Here is a 19,779-nt window from a genome sequence, read left to right as displayed (position 1 = left end):
AGATGCTCACTAGCAATACTTCATATTTAATTTTAGTTACTATTTTCCCCTACACATACTTACATCGCAGCTCATGCATAGTTAATACCTGTGCCTCTGACACCCAAGTGCACATATTCGTAAGTTTATCCACAGCATCTTTCCACTCTGCAGTAGACTGCATGCTCTTTGGTGGGGCGAGGATGTGCTGGGGCAAGACACGTGTGATTTCTGTTTTCCCAACACCCAGCACTGTGCCTGCCAATACATGTTTGCGGAATGACTGGGAAAGGTGCCTGAAACTCACTCCTTGATTGGCTAGGGCAAGAGGAGGAAAACAAAAACAAAGAACTACCACACAAACGCCCAAATACAATGGCTCAGCATCTTAATTTCTAAAGAAGAGATTTTGCTAGGGATCTTTATCTCAGCAGTCCAATCTAAGTGCCCAGCACAAAAGTGAATAGGAGCCAGCAGGAGGAAGCCTGGAGACACAGTGCAGGGGTCTGCAAACGGCATCACAGGCAAGTCAGTGAGATTTCCACCGCGTAGACAGGCATCAGTTCATTTTGGTGTCATGGAGACCAAGAGGCTATATGGGAAAGAGGTGATTGCACTTTGTAAATACCTCAGGGCAAACCTTACCCTTCTGAGCTGGAAGGATGAATGTAGATGGGTGGGAGGTTAGATAAAATAATCACTGAGAGGAAAAGTAAAGGTGGGGTTTGTTTTCCCGGTGGCCAGAACAGCGATCTGGAACCTGAGGGAATTTGCACGGACAGGTACTTGTTGGCAATGTTAACCGCAGCGCTATCTAGGTTTGTTTTTTCCATTAAGTAAAAAACTGGAGAGTTAAACAAGTAAGCAATTTTATTCTTTATCATCACTTACAACATTCAAATCGGACTACATAATAATTCCTTAAAATAATGTACTTTATTGCAATTTCCTATTGAAGGGCTATCACCCCCTGACCTTTCTCCACAAGCTTTCAGCTCCCATGACAAGTCTCTTGTCAAAATGCAGTGGAAGTTTCACTCTGCCTGTAGGTTAGGAGAGACTCATCAGGAAGAAGTTTTAATCACCGCATGGATATTTTCTGCAATTTTCATTTTCCTATAGTCGATAATCTTCCGGTCTGAAAGACAAGAATCAACATTTATTTCGTCAGGAATCATTATATCATTTTCTCCTGCCTGACGAAGGAAGACTATTTTTCAATTTAAAATGAAAGTAATATTCATTGATAAATTACCTACAAATGTTAGATTTTTGGTGAAAAACACTAAAGCCAAATCATCACAAAATGACAATCCCCAAGCTCTTTTGAGAATATAAATATAGGCCACCTTATGCCTATGCGTGAATGTATTTAGTAACTTAAAAACTTGAATTTAACATCTGTTCCAATTTTAAATATACTTTCTTAAAGCCCTTTTCAGAGAAAGGATTGCTATGATCTTTAAGATCATATAAGCATATGGATTTACCTAATCAAGGCAATTTTTGAATGAGTAATTTCCCTATTTATATTATTTTATCATGCTAAATTTATTTTCAAATAGATATTGTTTATTTATTTATTGTTTATTTTTATATTACATATAATTTATTGTCAAATTGGTTCCCATACAACACCCAGTGCTCATCCGATATTGCCTTTTAAAGAGACAGAGAGACAGAGCATGAGCAGGGAAGGAGCGGAGAGAGAGAGGGAGACACAGAATCCGAAGTAGACTCCAGGCTCTAAACTGTCAGCACAGAGCCTGATGTGAGGCTCGAACTCACAAACTGTGAGATCACGACCTGAGCCGAAGTGGGACGCTTAACCAACTGAGCCACCCAGGTGCCCCTACGTTGTCTTTTTTTTAAAAACGTTTATTCATTTTTGAGAGAGAGCACCTGTGAGCGGGGGAGAGGCAGAGAGAGAGAGGGGGACAGAGGATCTGAAGTGGGCTCTGAGCTGACAGCAGCGACCCCGATGTGGGGCTTGAACTCATAAACTGTGAGATCATGACGTGAGCTGAAGTCAGAGGCGCAACTGACTGAGCCACCCAGGTGTCCCTCAATTTATTTTTCATTATGATACATATACCAAATAAATGTATAAACACCAGACCTTTGATATTTTAACTAAAACTGGTAAAACTGGTCTTTTCGTCATTTATACATTTATAGGATCAATCATACTTGAAAGTTACTTCCAGCAGTAAATTAAAACAAAAAAAATATTTTTTAAGGTAAATGTTAAATCATAAATAGTGGACAAAATGAAGAACAGGAAATTACAAAATGCAAAAAATTTTGAAGTGTTCTTTTATCTTTTACATAGGTGTATTTGTAGATGTTGAGCTCATATGGAGTTTTCAGAAGGAAATTCGTAATCAGTAAACTAAATAGATATTTTTGAAACAGCTGTAAAAATATTCGACAGTTTGAGTTCCTTTAATGAGTAGATGAACTCTGTTTGCCCCTACATAACTTATCTAGTCCCTTTCTACATTTACAGCATGTTTTCTTAAACAGAATACTCACAAGATACCAGATAGCTCAGCTATGAAGACCAACAGTCTAGTGGCTGAGTAAACAAACTGTATTACAATTCAGAGTTATTATTTAGCTCTGAGGAACACAGGCTCTGATCTGGGAAACCAGCCAAATATGCTTCACCATATCAGCTGTTCTGTAACAACAAGAAGAGAAACTGTGGAATTTTGTCACTGTGTTTGAAATCTCTTTCCAAATGTAAAAACTGCATCCAAAGCCTCGGGAAAGACAGTGTGGTCTGATAGCTGAATGTGGCTCCAAAGTGCACCCATGTAATCTCTGGCATATGACTCACTACAATCGAAGCGGTTCCCAGTCAAGAGACAGCAGCACATTTAAAGAAACAACTTATTGTCCTCTCGAGCTGGTTCATATAATTACTAAAGGGTGGTGGTGATGCCATTAGAAAGAAATCTTGAGGGGTCAGTCCCTGGTGGTTCAGTCGGTTGCACCTCGGACTCTTGATCTAGGCTCAGGTCACGATCCCAGGACGGTGGAATGGAGCCTTGTATCAGGCTCTGCTCTGAGCGTGGAGTCTGCTTAAGAATCTTTCTTTCTCTCTGCCCCTCTCCCCGCCTTGTGCTCTCTCTCTCTCTCTAAAATAACAACAATAATAATAATAATTTGGAAAGAAATTGTTTAATCTAATGTCCTAACAAGAACTCTGCAACTCAATAAAACTAAATGTGCTTAGTCACAGTCTAGTTGTTTCCACACCAAAGGTTAACTTATTAAATAACAATGAGATGAGAAAAGCATCTTTTAGTGGGCATTATAAGTAAAATGGGAAATGTGTGTGAAGGGTGTAATCTGTGATGTACGGAATGTAGGTAGTGACCTGAAGGCTACAGGGGGCTAATAAAGCCCAGACTTGTTTCCAGATTTGGTAGAAGTGAGGAGGATAAAGAGGGCTGTAGTCGTAATGAGTGAGAAGAAAGGGCAGGTTCAGGATTTAAGAGGCAGTACCATGTTGCTGGGGAGAGGGTGGAAAGGGAGCGGGGAAGGGGCTAGGGAGGTGGAGGAGGAAGGCCCTACTAGAAAAGGATGATTCAGGGAGGATTCCTGATTTTCAGCTTGAAGACCTCCGTCAATGGCAACACTGTTGACTTTTTCAGGACAGGGAATACAGGCAGAAGAACAAATTGGAAGGGAAGGATCCTGGTTTCGATTATGATGAGATCTGGACACGACAGGCAGCCAACAATTGGGATTTGGAGTTTAGGAGAGAGAGAAGACATGTCAGAGTCTCTACAACAGGCTCCTTCTTTTCCATCCCACTTCTGCATTATCAAGTAGCCCTGCTTAAAACATCTTCAGTAGTCCTCCACTGCTTTGTCAGAATTCAAATACCTTGGAATTCAATATATAACCCTCCATGACATGGCCTCAGCTAACATTTCTGAGTTATTCTTTGTATACCCCATCCCTTTACATTCTGGTCCCATTACATTACTTGCTATTGCCCAGATAAACACTTTCACACCTCTGGACTTGGGTACTTGAGCTTTTCTCTGCCTGGAAGACTTGACTAATCCTTCAAAATCCTCCTCAAAAATCACATCACCTGGGAAGCCCTCTATAAACTTCCTTTCTAACTTAGGGGTCCTTTCTCTGAGATTGCCAGAGAATAGCATGCATACTTCTAGTATAGTGTTTTTCAAATTATAATTGCCCTTACTTATTTAAATAAGTTTTGTTGTTTATGTAAGATGTACTGAATGCTTATTAGATGCTATGAAGTATACTAACGACTTCACATGCATTATCTCATTTTACTCTCACAACTACATTGTGGGAAAGACACTTTTATCAATCCCATCTTATAGTTGACAATACTGAGGCTCAGGGAGGCCAGGCAACTAGCCCAACAACACAGAGCTAGGAAGTGGATGGTAGGGACCTAGGGCAGACCTTCTGACTCCCAGGGCCTGCTTGCACCATTTCATTCTATATGACTCCTATTAGGCTGTTGGTTCCTTTGAAGGCAGGGTCCCAATATAACTGACCTCATGCCTCCAGCAATTAGCACAGTGCCCGGCATATAGGGGATACCTGTAACATATTTGTTATTACAGTGCAGTGACTACCTTGAAAATGCTACTTTTACAAACCCCTTTCCTTTTTTAATGAAAGTCATCAGGATCTTTTATGGATGGTTAATTTGCTTCCAGGAGGGGAAAACAGTTATCATGGCCAAGGGACCAGATATTTCAGATGTTGGCGTAGCCAGAAACATCAACTCATACTGAGGCACTTAATGATATTACATGGTGTTCAGGAGATACCCTCGTGAGGAAAAGTGAGGTTTTTACACTAAATAGTTTTATTTCTACACACACACACACACACAAAAGCAGGCACACATACAATGCACTTACATTGCTTACTCCCTTCCACTAAAAGAAATCCAAGATAAGAAAGCGGAGGGGAGGACTATTTACCTGAGTGCTTCTCAACCTTCACTGGGCAAACACATCACTTGGGCTCTTGTGAAGATGCAGATTCAGATTCAGTTAATCTGTAGAGGGGCTCAGATTCTGCATTTCCAACAAGCTCCCACGTGATGCAATGCTGGTCCATGGACCACATGATGACTTAGCAAGGCTTTACCTCAGAAAGAGCTATTCATAAGACAGAGGAGATTACTATTTGAAGATGCTAAAGAGCAAATGAAGCACCTTAAGAGAAGGTAACACACTTCTTCCTTAGCTAGAGGTGATTCCATCTGCTATACAGTATCCTTCTTGGCTTTTTACCATGAGAGGACTTTATTAACAGGAAGTTTTATGCTTTTCTGATACAAGAATAAATAATTTAAGTTATAATAACATGTACTGAGGCTGGATACTGAAATTCCTATGGGATCTATCATCAAAGAAAGATTAAATTGTAGCTCATGTAGCATTAGTAATTTGAGTTAAATGTCATATTTGGTTCTTTAAGTGTTGCTAATCCATATATGACAACATTAATATGACTATATTCATCAGAATTAAAATCTTGGATTATGTTGTTTACATACTTACCCTACTTTATGTGTATATCTACCTAATGTCCTTATTAAATAATTTTTAAAAGCAAGACACCTGGCATCTAGTATGTTGCTTTTGATAGTATGGATGCTTAAATGTTTTGAACTTAAATGAGATGGCTTAATCCTTGGTAAGAAGGATGATGAGTGAATTTATATTCTGCATCTGTTTGCCTTAGTTCTTGGTGACTGTTTCAGTGCAAAAATATTATAAAGTTTTAAAATAAAAAGTACTATTATATAAGGTTAATATTTTTGTAAATAACAGCATTTTACAATAATCTCAGGAAATCTTTGAAGAGACAGTACAAATGCTGTTACAGAAAGCTAATCTCTATTAGTTTTTTTTCCATAGAAATTTACTCCTTGGCAGAAATGTTACATTTTAACAAAATTACCAATCTTTTCTTTATATATGTAATACAAAGTATCCAAAATTAAGTATATCAGAATTACACTAAAGCAGACTCTTAAGAAAAATTTCTATTTAAAAATTGTTTTTTTAATCTTTATTTATTTTTGAGAGAGAGACAGAGTGTGAGCAGGGGAGGAGCCGAGAGAGAGGGAGACACAGAATCTGAAGCAGGCTCTAGGCCCCGAGCTCTCAGCACTGAGCCTGACGCCGGGCTTGAACCCATGAACCGTGAGATCATGACCTGAGCTGAAGTCAGACGCTCAACTGACTGAGCCACCTAGGCACCCCTGAAAATTTTCTATTTTAGCTATAGCCATTAAGCAAACTTTAAAGCAAAGGCCAAAATATGAATTTACCATACTTCATAAAATAAAAGTCAATTTCTCTTTCAGGGAAATAAGATTCTGATCATTTGTTCATTCAACAAAGATTACTGAGGGTCAGGTCCAGGCACGGACACTGGGAACACAGCAGTAAGCAAGACAAAGTTCTGTCTTTAGTACATTTTCTTTTTTTTTAATTATAATCTTTAAAAATGTTTATTTTTGAGAGTGAGAGACAAAGTGTGAGGGGGGAGAGGCAGAGAGAGAGACAGAGAGAGGGAGACACAGAATCTGAAGCAGGTTCCAGGCTCTGAGCTGTCAGCACAGAGCCCGATGCGGGGCTCAAACTCAACGAATCGCGAGATCATGACCTGAGATGAAGTTAGACGTTTAACAGACTGAGCCACCCAGGCGAGTACATTTTCTAATAGAAGGAGATGCACCATGGACACACACACACACACACACACACACACGTACACTTTGACCTCTGAGGTGAAAGCTTAAAGTTCTAAGCTTTCATATACATGCTTAGGATAATTTGGGAGATTAATGAATCTTCAAAGAATTAGCCAACATAAAACTTTCTTTAATTCATTTTCTAAACTGTGCTAAATTACACAGCTACTAAATGTTCTATAGCAATAATTCATTTTGCGCTTAATACTTGTCACTAGCAACAAACTGCCTTCAAACACTATTGCTTTAAAAAAAATCACTTTTTTGAATAAAGAAACAGAACTTACAAAAAGGTCTGTATGAGCTATATAGGAAGTATTCTGTGGTGCCTGTGACTGCTCAAAAACCTTAAAGTTAAAATCACACCACATCTCACAAAATTATCAATTTTCTATAGCAAATTCTTGATCACTGACATCCTTATGCAAAATGTTGCCAGCCACTCATTAAATGAAACAGGCAAAATACTGCCACTCATTAAAATGAAACAAATACATCTTAGAAATTCAGATTAAAATTCAGGACAAAAAAATGATAGAGACCAACACATTTAAATTAACTTGAAAATGAGGACATTTCTATAAAAGAATTTATCTTTTGACTTTAGAAAAAAATCTTCAGGGAGATTTTAGTTTTCACTGTAAAATGATGGGAAAAATCCATTTGGTCTATGGATAATGAAACATAAAGCTATAAAACACACAGTTTACATGATAGTTCAGTTAGAGACACTTAGTATTATTTATCCCATTAAGATGATTTATTTTCCAGAAGAAAAAAGCATTTGAATTTCAGTTGTAAATCCATGAAATTGGGTATAACTTAAGTGTAATAAATCTCAAAAAACATTTTATTCCCCCTTAGGTCTTATGTCTTTTCACTCATAAATAATATTTGTCAGTATAATACTCCAACAAAAAATATTTAAAAGATGAGAATAAAATTTGGACAATGGAGTAATCTTAAGAACAATAAAGGTCAGTTTGAGTTTTATGTCACTGCCATTGTATTGATGAAATTATTTAGAATAAGACATTACAAGAAATCTGGTGACATCACATATTCCTTGAAATACAATCCTCTCAACTAAAGATGTTAGCTGTACAGGAGATGGTGAGGCAGAATAATGGTGCCTCTATACTCACTTTTCTAGGCACTTGTACCATGTACCAAATCCTGATAAGAAAAATTTCAATACTGCTTAAAAAAAAAAAAACTAAAGTAAACTCATAGGATTGTTTAAAATTTTTTTTAAATCAATTTACTGTTTTTTTCAATTAAAATAAATAGGAATTGCTGTTACATTTAATTACCACTTTTAGGTCATAAGCTCTATTGGCTAGGAATGATTTGATTTGGTTGTTCAAGTAGAGATTATTTTTAATTTTAACAACCAGTCCTAATCTGTTCATATCCAAAAGAACAGCAAAGTTTAGAATGTCTAATTTGAGCAAATTCAGCCCTGGAAATACTGAGGTCTACAGTTGATGCCAATGCTGAGCTGGTTGAAATAACGGGAAAATTGGAATGTAACCCTGCTCCTGAAGTCCAGCTAATAACTTCTGCCTGTGAAGAGCAGCAAATTAAGTTAAATCTTGTAGGAAAATGCCATTATGACTAGACGAGCATAAAATTGTGGAAAATCTTGAAGATGTCTAGATCCCAATTCCTTATGGGTTTTGAAAAGGTAAAATTCCTTCTTTAACGTCTTTATATTAAGTCTCTGATGTGAAGCACATTTTATAAAAAAGACATAGGTAAAAAATTTTTTTTCTGGGTATTCATTTAACTAAGACTGAAAATCTGTACATTATTAGGATTTATAGGTTTCATATCAGAGGGCATGTACTAAGCTGAAATCACTGCTCTCCTCTAGAGCTACAGACTAGCCAGGATGCTCACCGCGGCCCCTTCCCAGTGCCAATGTGCCCACACCTGTTTTCCTTCTACAGAGCAGGAGGTGCCACCCAGAAAACAGTCTAAACTGAATCCTGCTTTCAGCAAAGACAATTAGGGCCAATCACGAGTGTCCTCCTACTTCCCCACTTTTATTCTGGCCATCCTCTCCTTTGCAGGCACACTTCTAACAGCACACTCTAAAGTACACGAACCACCAAGGACATGGGTTTTCATTATAAACATCTCCTTTCAAGATTTATTGAAGCTGAATTTTTCACACTTCATTTGTATACAAAGGTGAGGGTTTTGCTTAAAATAGAGCAATACAGATTTAATGAGTTAGGATAAAATATCTATTTCTTTTTTGGTATTGTTTCATCACTCACTCTGTGGGTGAAGCAAAACAATTCAAGTTGAAATTTTCCACATACCTTGATTTTCCTAAGAAAAGCTCTCCTACAGAATTTTGTAAAAATGAAAATAAAAAACGTTTAAAGTGATCCAAGTTTTATTTTTATCATACATAATGAAAAGTTTCCATTACAGTGATAGCATGACAATTTCCATGATTACTGTGGTTTTGTAATGTGTTGGCAAAACTATAATGATTATGGAAATAACTATTGATGCTATTAAAATAAGTTGACCATTTGAAAGCTATAATCCCAGGCCACAGAACTGTGAAGAAAGAACAGTGCTACTGCTTCTTCTTTGACAAATGAATTTAAGTGCATACCCTACAATCACCACTAGTACATGGCAATCATACATCTATTCTGTACCATCAAGAAATAAAATATAACTTCATAACATATTCTAACATAATTTACGTACCCATGAGATACAGAAGTGACTAATATACCAAGTATATCCACTAACTTAAGAAGTGGAGTGTATAGGCAATACTTCTCATATAAGAAAATGACTTCTAGTTATTAAAAATATTCCATTTTCTCATAAAGATCAGTTTCTTTCCTCCTTGTCTAAAATTGTTTTAAAAATGATCACGCCACTAGCCTAAGAAAATCTGACATAAACTGAAATTAGGCCTGAGAGAACACAATGTTCATGATTTAAAATAATTTAAATGAAATCTCAACAACAGAGCTTTTAATTGAGATTAAAACAAATTTTGCCAATCACCTACTGGGTTCAAAGCTTAGTTTTGACTATTGTTATTATGTGTTGTTCAAAAGCTTTTGCCTCTAATAGAAAAGCTAATAAACTTTCATTTAACCAAAAGCTAGTAACAGTTCCAAGTTTAAAATGCACATTTCTACACTATATGCATATTTTAAGTTTTATTGCTCAGGAAACAACAACCAAAGCAAGCTATTTTTGTCTCTATTTATTTAGGTGCAATCTAAGTACATCTGTTTCAGTGAGGTCTCTGCAGATTCACCATCAGATCTATCTTGAATAAGTTCCAATTACTACATTCCAAAGGAAGACTATATTGTTGGCTTAGCTATTTTGGGTGGAACCAGAGCATATTTTAAGCAGTCTCCTTCTCCAAAAGGAGAAAAAAAAAATTCTCATGAAAGCAAACCCACCAGTAATGAGAAACCCCATTTTCAATGGATTGCACTGCATAGTATGTTACATATTTTAATTTTAATTCTAACATATAATATTTAATACTAGAACTTTGTGAAATGGCAAACAACTAAAATGGCAATGTTCATTAAGGTGGTCACTAGCTACATGAGGCTACTGAAATTTAACTTAATTAAATTACATAAAACTAAAAATTCAGTTCCTCAGTCACACTAGCTACAGTGTAAGTACTCAGGAGCCACTATATTATTAGATAGCTCAGATATAGAGTTTTTCATCATCGTGGAAAGTTCTATTAGACAGCTCCAAACTAAAAGATCATCTATTTCTCTGACAAGAAGCATTTTGGATAATCCAAAAATGCCTGTTTTTTCCTGGTTATATGTATTCCACGGTAATAAAAACTAACTGAACTTGATGTCAGCTCTTGTGCAGAAGAATAAAGTGTTGAATGGTTTATGTTAAATGACTAGTACACCTATATCATGATACAGTCTTTAAAAAAAATTTTTTTTTTTTCAACGTTTTATTTATTTTTGGGACAGAGAGAGACAGAGCATGAACGGGGGAGGGGCAGAGAGAGAGGGAGACACAGAATCGGAAACAGGCTCCAGGCTCTGAGCCATCAGCCCAGAGCCTGACGCGGGGCTCGAACTCACGGACCGCGAGATCGTGACCTGGCTGAAGTCGGACGCTTAACCGACTGCGCCACCCAGGCGCCCCCCCAAAATTTTTTTTTTTAATGTTTATTTATTTTTGAGACAGAGAGAGACAGAGCCTGAACGGGGGAGGGTCAGAGAGAGACGGAGACACAGAATCTGAAACAGGCTTCAGGCTCTGAGCTGTCAGCACAGAGCCCGACATGGGGCTCGAACTCACGAACCTTGAGATCATGACCTGAGCCAAAGTCGAATGCTTAACTGACTGAGCCACTCAGGCGTCCTGATGATATATTCTTAAATTGTAACTGTATACCCATATTATTTTTTTATTTTACTTTATTTGAGAGAGAGAGAGAGCGCGAGAGCAAGCGCGTACATGAGCAGGGGAGAGAGGCAAAGGCAGAGGGAGAGAGGATCCCAAGCAGGCTCCGTGTTGAGCACGGAGACTCATGTGGGGCTCAATCCCATGAACTGTTAAGATCAACTCCAAGTGCAGAATCTATGTTTGGTCACATACTTGATTACGTAGCATCTTTGGTATTTCTATTTTTAAAAAAAGTACCATACCCCTCTGGGTTAGGAATATAAATTGATTTATGGTGGTGTTTCTATAAGAAAATCTGATATGACACTCTTTTTAAAAAAAATTTTTTTTAATGTTTACTTATTTTTGAGATAGAGACAGAGTGTGAGCAGAGGTGGGGCAGAGAGAGAGGGAGACACAGAATCCAAAGTAGGTTCCGGGCTCTGAGCTGTTAGCATAGAGCCCAACATGGGGCTCGAACTCATGAACCTGGAGATCATGACCTAAGCCAAAGTCGGATGCTTAACCGACTAAGCCACCAGGTGCTCTCTGATAAGACATTCTTAGACTTATAGAACTTAATACAGCACGGTAACCTACCAAAATACTTTTTCTGGATATAACTTTCCAGAGCATAATACTGGAGAACTATATACAACTTAAGCACCCTTATATAAGATGCTACAAGAGGCAACAAGAGGCACTCCAGCAGAGTGGTTAGGACCATGACCCAGAAGCCAGTCACCTTAGGTTTAAATCCCTAAGCCACCACTTACACTCGTGTGATCTCAGGCAAATTATTTTTCTTTCTATGCCACACATTTTCTTATTTATGAAAAAAATGGGGATTAAAAAGTCCAAAGACAAACACACATGAGCACAAAGAAACAGTGGAAGGTAACACACCAAAATGTTAACTACAGTGAGATTATTTACTTCCTTAAGTTTGTATTGCATTCACAGTTTCTATTAAATGAACATTTAATACTTTTTAAATGCCCCAAAGTGAAAGTTTTTAATTGAATGCCTGAATTTACTTGCAAGAGTATTTTATTTGTAAATGTTGTCTGTATTATGCAAAGCCTGTATTATGTGAATTCTTAGTAAAGACAAAATTCCAGGGTGTAAATTTAAGCTAATAAGTGTTTTCCATAAATTAGAAATTAATTTCAATTTGTAGCAAATTGCACATCTCTTTAAAATAATTTTAGGGGCACCTGGATGGCTCAGTCAGTTAAGCATCCAACTTGATTTCAACTCAAGTCACGATCTCATGGTTTGTGGGATTGAGGCCTGCGTCAGGCTCTGTGCTAACATTATGGAGTCTGCTTGGGATTCTCTCTCTTCCTCTCCCCTGCTTGTGCTCTTTCTCTCTCTTTTATGAAATAAATAACATTAAAAAAAAAAAGAATTAAAAAAATGTTTACATCTTCCTAGAAAAATATTCCATATATGAGGGTTCAGTTTTGAAGATACATTTAAGTTCTATGTAGTTTAAGTAGGAAAAGGCCCATTGAGTGTCTTGAATAAATGACCATGTAAGTCTCTAAGAAGCAAGTTAAATTAATTCTGAAAGTATAAAAATTTTCCAAGTATAGAAGTCTCATCTCTCAGATGTCAAAGGGGAAAACTGTAAATATCAAAGCATGTAAAACAAATTGTACAACCCTTATTTTCACAAACTACTGATTTATCTAAATAAACCACTACATAACCTAGGTTAAAAAAATGAATTTAAATGAAAAGAATTTAAAACAGAGTCGAGTTTTGACAAGAAAGCAAACTATTAAATAGGTATTTAAAAAGGTCAAAAGAAGAGAGACAATCACTTAACCTAGTTGTTAGAATCAAATCACGTCACATAATGTATAGTTTCTGGTCCATGACATTGTCATCGTCAAGCAATGAAAACCAGAATCTAAGGAGTGATGAGAAATGCACTTCTTTATTTTAGAAAGAAATACTTATCATGAGAATGTATCCTGATAACTAGCTGGTAATAGTATCAGATACCAATAAAATCAATTTTTTCAATTTTTTACATAGTTTGTTAATCATTCATTTGATATCAACTGAAAATTGATTAATTCAGAGGATACAATGAAGAGAAACAAAAGAAATAAAACAAGGTGTTTTCAAAGATAGTCGATTTCATCGATTGTAGCATGAAGAATTAGTATTAAATTGGAGCATTTTATTACCTTCACTTTATATCTTCTAGAGATTCTTTCCTAACTTCATTTATAAAAGCTGATACAAGGGTATTTGATTTCTTCATGTATTCACTAAGTAATTGCTGAGTGCTTACTTAATGTGCCAGATGCTACTATGCTCAGCTAAGGAAGACAACATGCAGTTCCCTCATGGAGTCTAGTTAGAGAAAGACAGTCAACAAAAAAAATCACCCTGATATTTTGTTACATTAGAATAAATGCAGTAAATGAAAAGGAAGTGTACAATGAGACCCTATTAAGGGGGGGCTAATCCAGTTTAAGGAGTATAGGAAGGACTTCTGGAGGAGGTTACATTTAAATGCTTCACCATCTGTATATCCTAGACATGTATCAAAAGGTCTGGCACATAGCATAAACTTGGTAGAAGTTTGTGCACCTGAATTAAATAATTGTTTTAATGCTGTTTCTCCATGTGTCTTAGTGCCTATGATGGTATCTTATACAGAAGAGGTAGCTGAAATATATTTGTTGAGAAATTAAATTAATGAAGCGGTTTACTTCTATGGAAAGAAAATAGGTTTTGGAATCAGACACAGTTGGGTTCAAATGCAGGCTATATACAAACCTGATGACCCTTGCCTTACACTTAAAAATAGGAATAATATATCTATGTTATAGGCCTGTGGAGAGAATTAAATGCAATGCACGTAAAATACCTAGCACAGTGTTGGGCAATTGGTAAAGTGTCCAATAAATAGTTACTATAATAAATGTCACTAATAATTACATTATTTTGTTTATCTGCAGATTTAGTAAAGGAGTACCTTGATACAAGTCGGTAAAGTTAAAAAGATTCAAATAGAGTATCCTAAAGACTTCTGTGTGGAAAGACTCTGAAGATTATATACATGTAATAACAAGAGTCCAAGATTAGATTGCTGTGCATACTGACAATCCTGGGAAGGCTTATATTTTCACAAGTATGTGATTTCACCTATATTTCACAAACCTATCTGAGTAAAGAGCCAATAAAGGGATATGAATTTTCAGAGCACAGAGGGTAGTATCTGTGGGAAGATGAGCTGTCTTGTGTAGGTCGAGCAATAAGGATGTGTGGTTCTCTTTTAGACCTACTGTATATATTCTGTAAATGTCCCCAAGACTTCATTATATGAAGTACTATTCTACGCACTGGGGAGGCAATGACGAACAAGACACAGCCCTTGCTCTTGAAGAGCTAAGTGTGGTAATGACAGAGTTACACAGCAGGTAATATGGCAGAAGATGGCTGAGCACATAGTCTGGTCTTGATGTTTAGGCAAGACTTCTTATTGGTGGTGATATTTGAACTAAGGTCGAAAGAATGAGTTAGGGTTATTGCAGAGGATGAGGCGAGGGGCATGTTGTTTCAGGCAAAGTAATAGAACAAAAGCAAGAAAGAATTAAATTGCATGAAAAGGGTGACAATCTTAAGCTGCTATTATTAGACTAGTGAAGTGGGAAGAACGTAAGCTTCAGAGACAGACAGGAGCCAGGTCACGGACAGCCTGGAAGGCCAGATAAGGAAACCTGGAAACAATCAGATGGGAAATAGTATGTCAAAACTCAGCAGCTTTCTGGACCATAGAGAGAGGAAATTGTGGAGAGGATACCAAAAAGTGTTTTATTATTTTGTTTTTCTATTTGGATCAAGGTTATTAATTATCCAGAATTGACGACTTTGCATTAGATGATATTCTCAGGTTAGTGAAGCAATCTGGAAAATGAAGAATCGCTTTGTTTTAAGAAATGATAATTCATTTATCATTCCAAGAGACTACAGTCGATCCACGTAATGCTATCCCAAACAAACTATCTAGCAATCATAGGCACCTATGAACACCCCTGCAAGTACTGAGCAAGGTTTAAAGACTTCGAGACTTTTGGTTCTAACATCTACATGTAAAGTTTATTTGCTGTAGAAGATGCAAAGAGTATCCGAGGGAGTAAAAAATAAAAGTTTACTCTTCCCACCCTCAAGGATCTTGTCATTTGGTTAAGGAAACAGGGGATACTAAACTCAGCTTAAAAAAATAGAGAAACAGAAACAAAGACAGGAAAGAGAGAAGACTTACGGAGACCACACTCTTGGGAAAGCCTCGATTTCTTCCCTTGTGTACTCATCGAGGCGTCGGGGCACTTTCCGTGGCTGAGGAAGCTCCTCGACTAAATTCTCACGAATATCTTCTGGTATATCCTAGGTTAAATACAATTTAGGTTTACGTTTCTTAAAATATATCCCTTACTAACAAATTAGTAACACTTAGGAAGTATTAAAAAACAAACAAAAAAATATTTACAATGAAGAAAACAGTATCATCTTTAAAACACCATGAAAATCCCCGAGAAGTACATTAATGATAAAAGTAATCTCGTTATAATAATGTACCTTATATTTTAATCTTGACAAACCTATTTCTCATGACAAATTAGACATCTTCGGTTTTAAGGACTATCAAGTCACTAAGTCTTATCTATTTCTTTTAAACCGTTTCATTTATTTCCCTCCTTTCAACTGAAAAAAGGCACTGCCTTGGCTGATTCTCACGATTTTTCACCTGATGAGTGAATGCACTGGGTCTGTGGCTTCCAGTGCCACAACCTTTCAGTTCACACTCCATGTTGTTGACAGAAAAAAACTTTGGAAAATGAAAGTCTGCTGGATCTTTGAGTCATTTAGCCAAAAAACATTTACTGAACTCCTTCTATGAACCAGAAATTGTGCTAGGTGCTCAGAATATAAAAGAAAATAAAAAGATGGGCGCCTGGGTGGCTCAGTCAGTTAAGTGTCCCAACTTTCAGCTCAGGTCATGATCTTGTGGTTCGTGAGTTCGAGCCCTGCGTTGGGCTCTGTGCTGACAGCTCAGAGCCTGGAGCCTGCTTTGGATTCTGTGTTTCCCTCTCTGCCCCTCCCCCACTCGCACTCTGTCTCTCTCTTTCTCTCAAAAATAAGTAAAACATTAAAAAAAAATTTAAAAAGAAAATAAAAAGATGATGGCCTCCAAAGGCTTACAATTTCAAAAGGTCATTCCTCAAACCCATGTCCTCACTCCAAGGCCACTTCTGATACTTCAGCCCTTCACACACACCCATCCATGGCTTTGAAGTTGTATTTTGAAAGAAAAACAGAAATTGAACAAAATAAAGGAAATGATAAAATAAAGAGCATGAGTAACCAAAAGAACTTACATTTATATTGTGCTCATGATACAGAAATAGGGAAAGGGAATTGTCTTGTGAGTGTGGATGGCTAGGTTAATTTTGGAGACTCTACTTAAATAATGGTTGGATATCAATATGAAAATTGTCCTATGAGTATTTCTTCAGGGATAGTAAATATATTTCCCTTTTTCCATAATAGCATGTTCCTAAACATTTCTTTTTAATTTTTTTTAACGTTTATTTATTTTTGAGACAGAGAGAGACACAGCATGAACGGGGGAGGGTCAGAGAGAGGGAGACACAGAATCTGAAACAGGCTCCAGGCTCTGAGCTGTCAGCACAGAGCCTGACGCGGGGCTCGAACTCACGGACCGCGAGATCATGACCTGAGCCGAAGTCGGCCGCTCAACCGACTGAGCCACCCAGACTCCCCGAAAACATTTCTTAAAAAAAGATTACTATAAAGTATAATTCTCTGCAAAGAGCATATCATAATTGGGAATCAAATGTGGGCAAGGACACGGCATCAAAATAGTTACTGTTTCCTATTCAATATCTTAAGAATCAAAATACAATTTTGAAACAGCTTCAAAGAATCACAGAGCTCTATGGCATTATAAACTTGTTCTAAAACCTAATATGGCATGATTTTTATAATATTAAAAAAAACTTAAGTTGGCTTTTTAAAGTTATGGTTTGTATAGGGTAAGTCACTATCAATGTATACAAAATACAACAAATACTACTGACAATATGTTTCTTCATTGAGAAGCATTGTAAAAATATTTAACATCCCTTCCCCAGTGTATTCAAGTCCGTAAGTTTAATTACATGGCACTGGTAAGCAGAGGATGCCTGGACATATTACATTGCTTTAATTTTTCACTTCCTGAAAAAGTCTACTTGCCAGTTTGATATTTATAAAAATTTATGAGTATTTCACACTCCATTAAAAAAATCCCTATATTATTTGCAAAGACAATTTCAAAAGTTGCCAAGTGCTTACACAGCAGAGGGTGTGGAACATAGTGGGTTAGTAAATGTTTGCTGAATTGAAGAGAATTTTGACTAAAACGAACTTACAAACTTTCCCCATTATTTGAACAGTTTACTGAAAGAATGCATTGAAACAGTGCAAAACGAGGAGTGAAAGTTGTTGATCAGGCATTACACATGAAATCTGAAAGAGAGGAAAGTCCCTCCTTTAATCCGTACACACAGAAGGTAACCCAGCCATAATGACTGATGTGTTCAAGATTTAAGAGTTCTCTACACAGACTGAAAGATTAACCTAAATGAGGAATAAGGAAACGGATGAGTGGAATAAACAGGGGGTAAGGTGATAATATTTGCCTTATTACTTTTTTCAGTTTTTAAAGAAATTTCACATGTATAGAAAAGTTGTGAGAATACAGTGAACACTTCTCTAACCTTCACCTAAATTCACCAATTGTCAAAATAGGACATGTTTGCTTTCCTCCTTTTCACTATATACAAACACACATACACAACTTTTCTTTTTGGCTGAACCATTTGAGAGCAATCTGCAGATATTTCACCCCTAAATATTTCATTGTCTATTTCCTAAGTTTAAGGATTGTCTCCTATATCACATTACAAATTCATGTCTAGGAAAATTAATATTGATGAAATATTTCCTACCTGATAATACAAGTGTGTATCCAAACCTCCCAAACTGATCAAATATTGTTTCATATATCTTTTTTTCAGAGTAAAATCCAGTCAAGGGTCACATGCTACACTTAGTTATTTACGCTGTTACTATGTTGTTGAACACACATAATAAATTCTTCAGCCTAGTCTCTTTTAATACAAAGACTATCCCTGCTTTTTCTTTCATGAAATTAATACTTTTGAAGAGTTCAGGCCAATTATGTTGTAGAATGTCCTTTTATTTGGATTTGTAGGATTGTTTCCTCATGATTAGACTTAGGTTAAACATTTTTGGCAGAACGCTAAATAGTCTTCAGTGCTTCATTCAAAGCAGGAAGTACATGATGTTGGTCTGTTCCATATTAATGTTAATGTTTGATCTCTTGGTTATGGTTGGTGTCCACCAGGTATCCTTAACATAAAAAAGTATCTTTCTCCTTTCAAACAGTAAGTACTCTATGGCCTGATGTTCTGACATTGTGTGAATATCTTGTTGTACAATAATCTTTTACCCAGTGACTACAGAATATGCTGATAATGGTAGCTTTTCTAATTCGGCATTATTTCTACATTTTTTAGGTGACGTTCTTCTCTAAAGAAAAGCTTTTTCTTCTCCAGAAAGGAAAAGGGAAATTATAACAATTAAAAATGATTTTTGGACTATCACCATGGACTCATAGATTTTTGTTTTCTTTCTTTTTTCTTTTTTTTTAATGCTTATTTATTTTTGAAGGAGAGAGAGGTAGAGCATGAGTGGGGGAAGTGCAGAGAGAGAGGGAGACACAGAATCCAAAGCAGGCTCCAGGCTCTGAGCTGTCAGCACAGAGCCCAACGTGGGGCTTGAACCCACGAACCGTGAGATCATGACCCGAGCTGAAGTCGGACACCCAACCGACTGAGCCACCCATGTGCCCCTAGATTTTTGTTTTCTATTCAACGTAATCCATTATTTTAACCATTCATTTTGAGGCTCACATCACACAGTCCCATACTTGGTCAGTGGGCACCAATTCAAAATGCCTCCTATGTTCTCTTGGTATTTCCCCATCCATTTTGAGCACTGCCTTACTTTCTGTGACTTATTATTTTTCCAGTATAAACAATGAAGATAATAATAATTGCGTGTGCATGTGTGTACTCCATAATAACTTTGGTCTTTCTCTGCTCCAGACCTAGAATCAACCATTTCTCCAAGATGAACCAGGTTCTTTTTAATCAGAAATAGCACTTAGAAAACAAGATCTGGGCACTAGTTGTGCTTACTTCTGCTACTGCTGTCATTTTATTTTTGAATAAAATCTTAACATGATAACAAAGTTAAAATAAAAAAATAAATAATCTATAAGGCATACTCCAAAAACCTTATTCTCTTCCCTATTCCTTTTGTCTTTTTGTGCCCATGATTCAGTAAGTAGCCATCTTTATTTTCTCATTTATTCTTCCTGTGTTTCTTTATACAGTAAGCAGCAGTTATAGTATGTATGTGTGTGTAAACATATGTATGTGTATATGCATACAAAAGGTAGTATGCTATTTATATTTTTTCACTTACCA

General features: G+C 36.7%; 1 protein-coding gene across 2 annotated transcripts in view; it reads right to left on the bottom strand.

Moving 5' to 3' along the window:
- Positions 1-840: 840 nt before the first annotated feature.
- The window catches only part of MRPL13 (mitochondrial ribosomal protein L13), a 49,398-nt gene continuing 30,459 nt past the window's right edge, over positions 841-19,779 (bottom strand). For both annotated transcript variants that reach the window (XM_030304288.1, XM_030304290.1), the window contains exons 6-7: positions 15,465-15,586; positions 841-1,117 (exon numbers count right to left, since the gene is read on the bottom strand). In XM_030304288.1, the coding sequence (XP_030160148.1) occupies positions 1,096-1,117; positions 15,465-15,586 (144 nt within the window). In that variant the 3' untranslated portion in view covers positions 841-1,095. The remainder of the gene's footprint in view (positions 1,118-15,464; positions 15,587-19,779) is intronic.

The sequence above is a fragment of the Lynx canadensis genome, chromosome F2, assembly GCF_007474595.2.
Source record: "Lynx canadensis isolate LIC74 chromosome F2, mLynCan4.pri.v2, whole genome shotgun sequence".
NCBI classification, from domain to species: Eukaryota; Metazoa; Chordata; class Mammalia; order Carnivora; family Felidae; genus Lynx; species Lynx canadensis.
The sequence above is the reverse complement of the archived record's forward strand: the minus strand, read 5'-3'. Positions and strand labels throughout refer to the sequence as shown.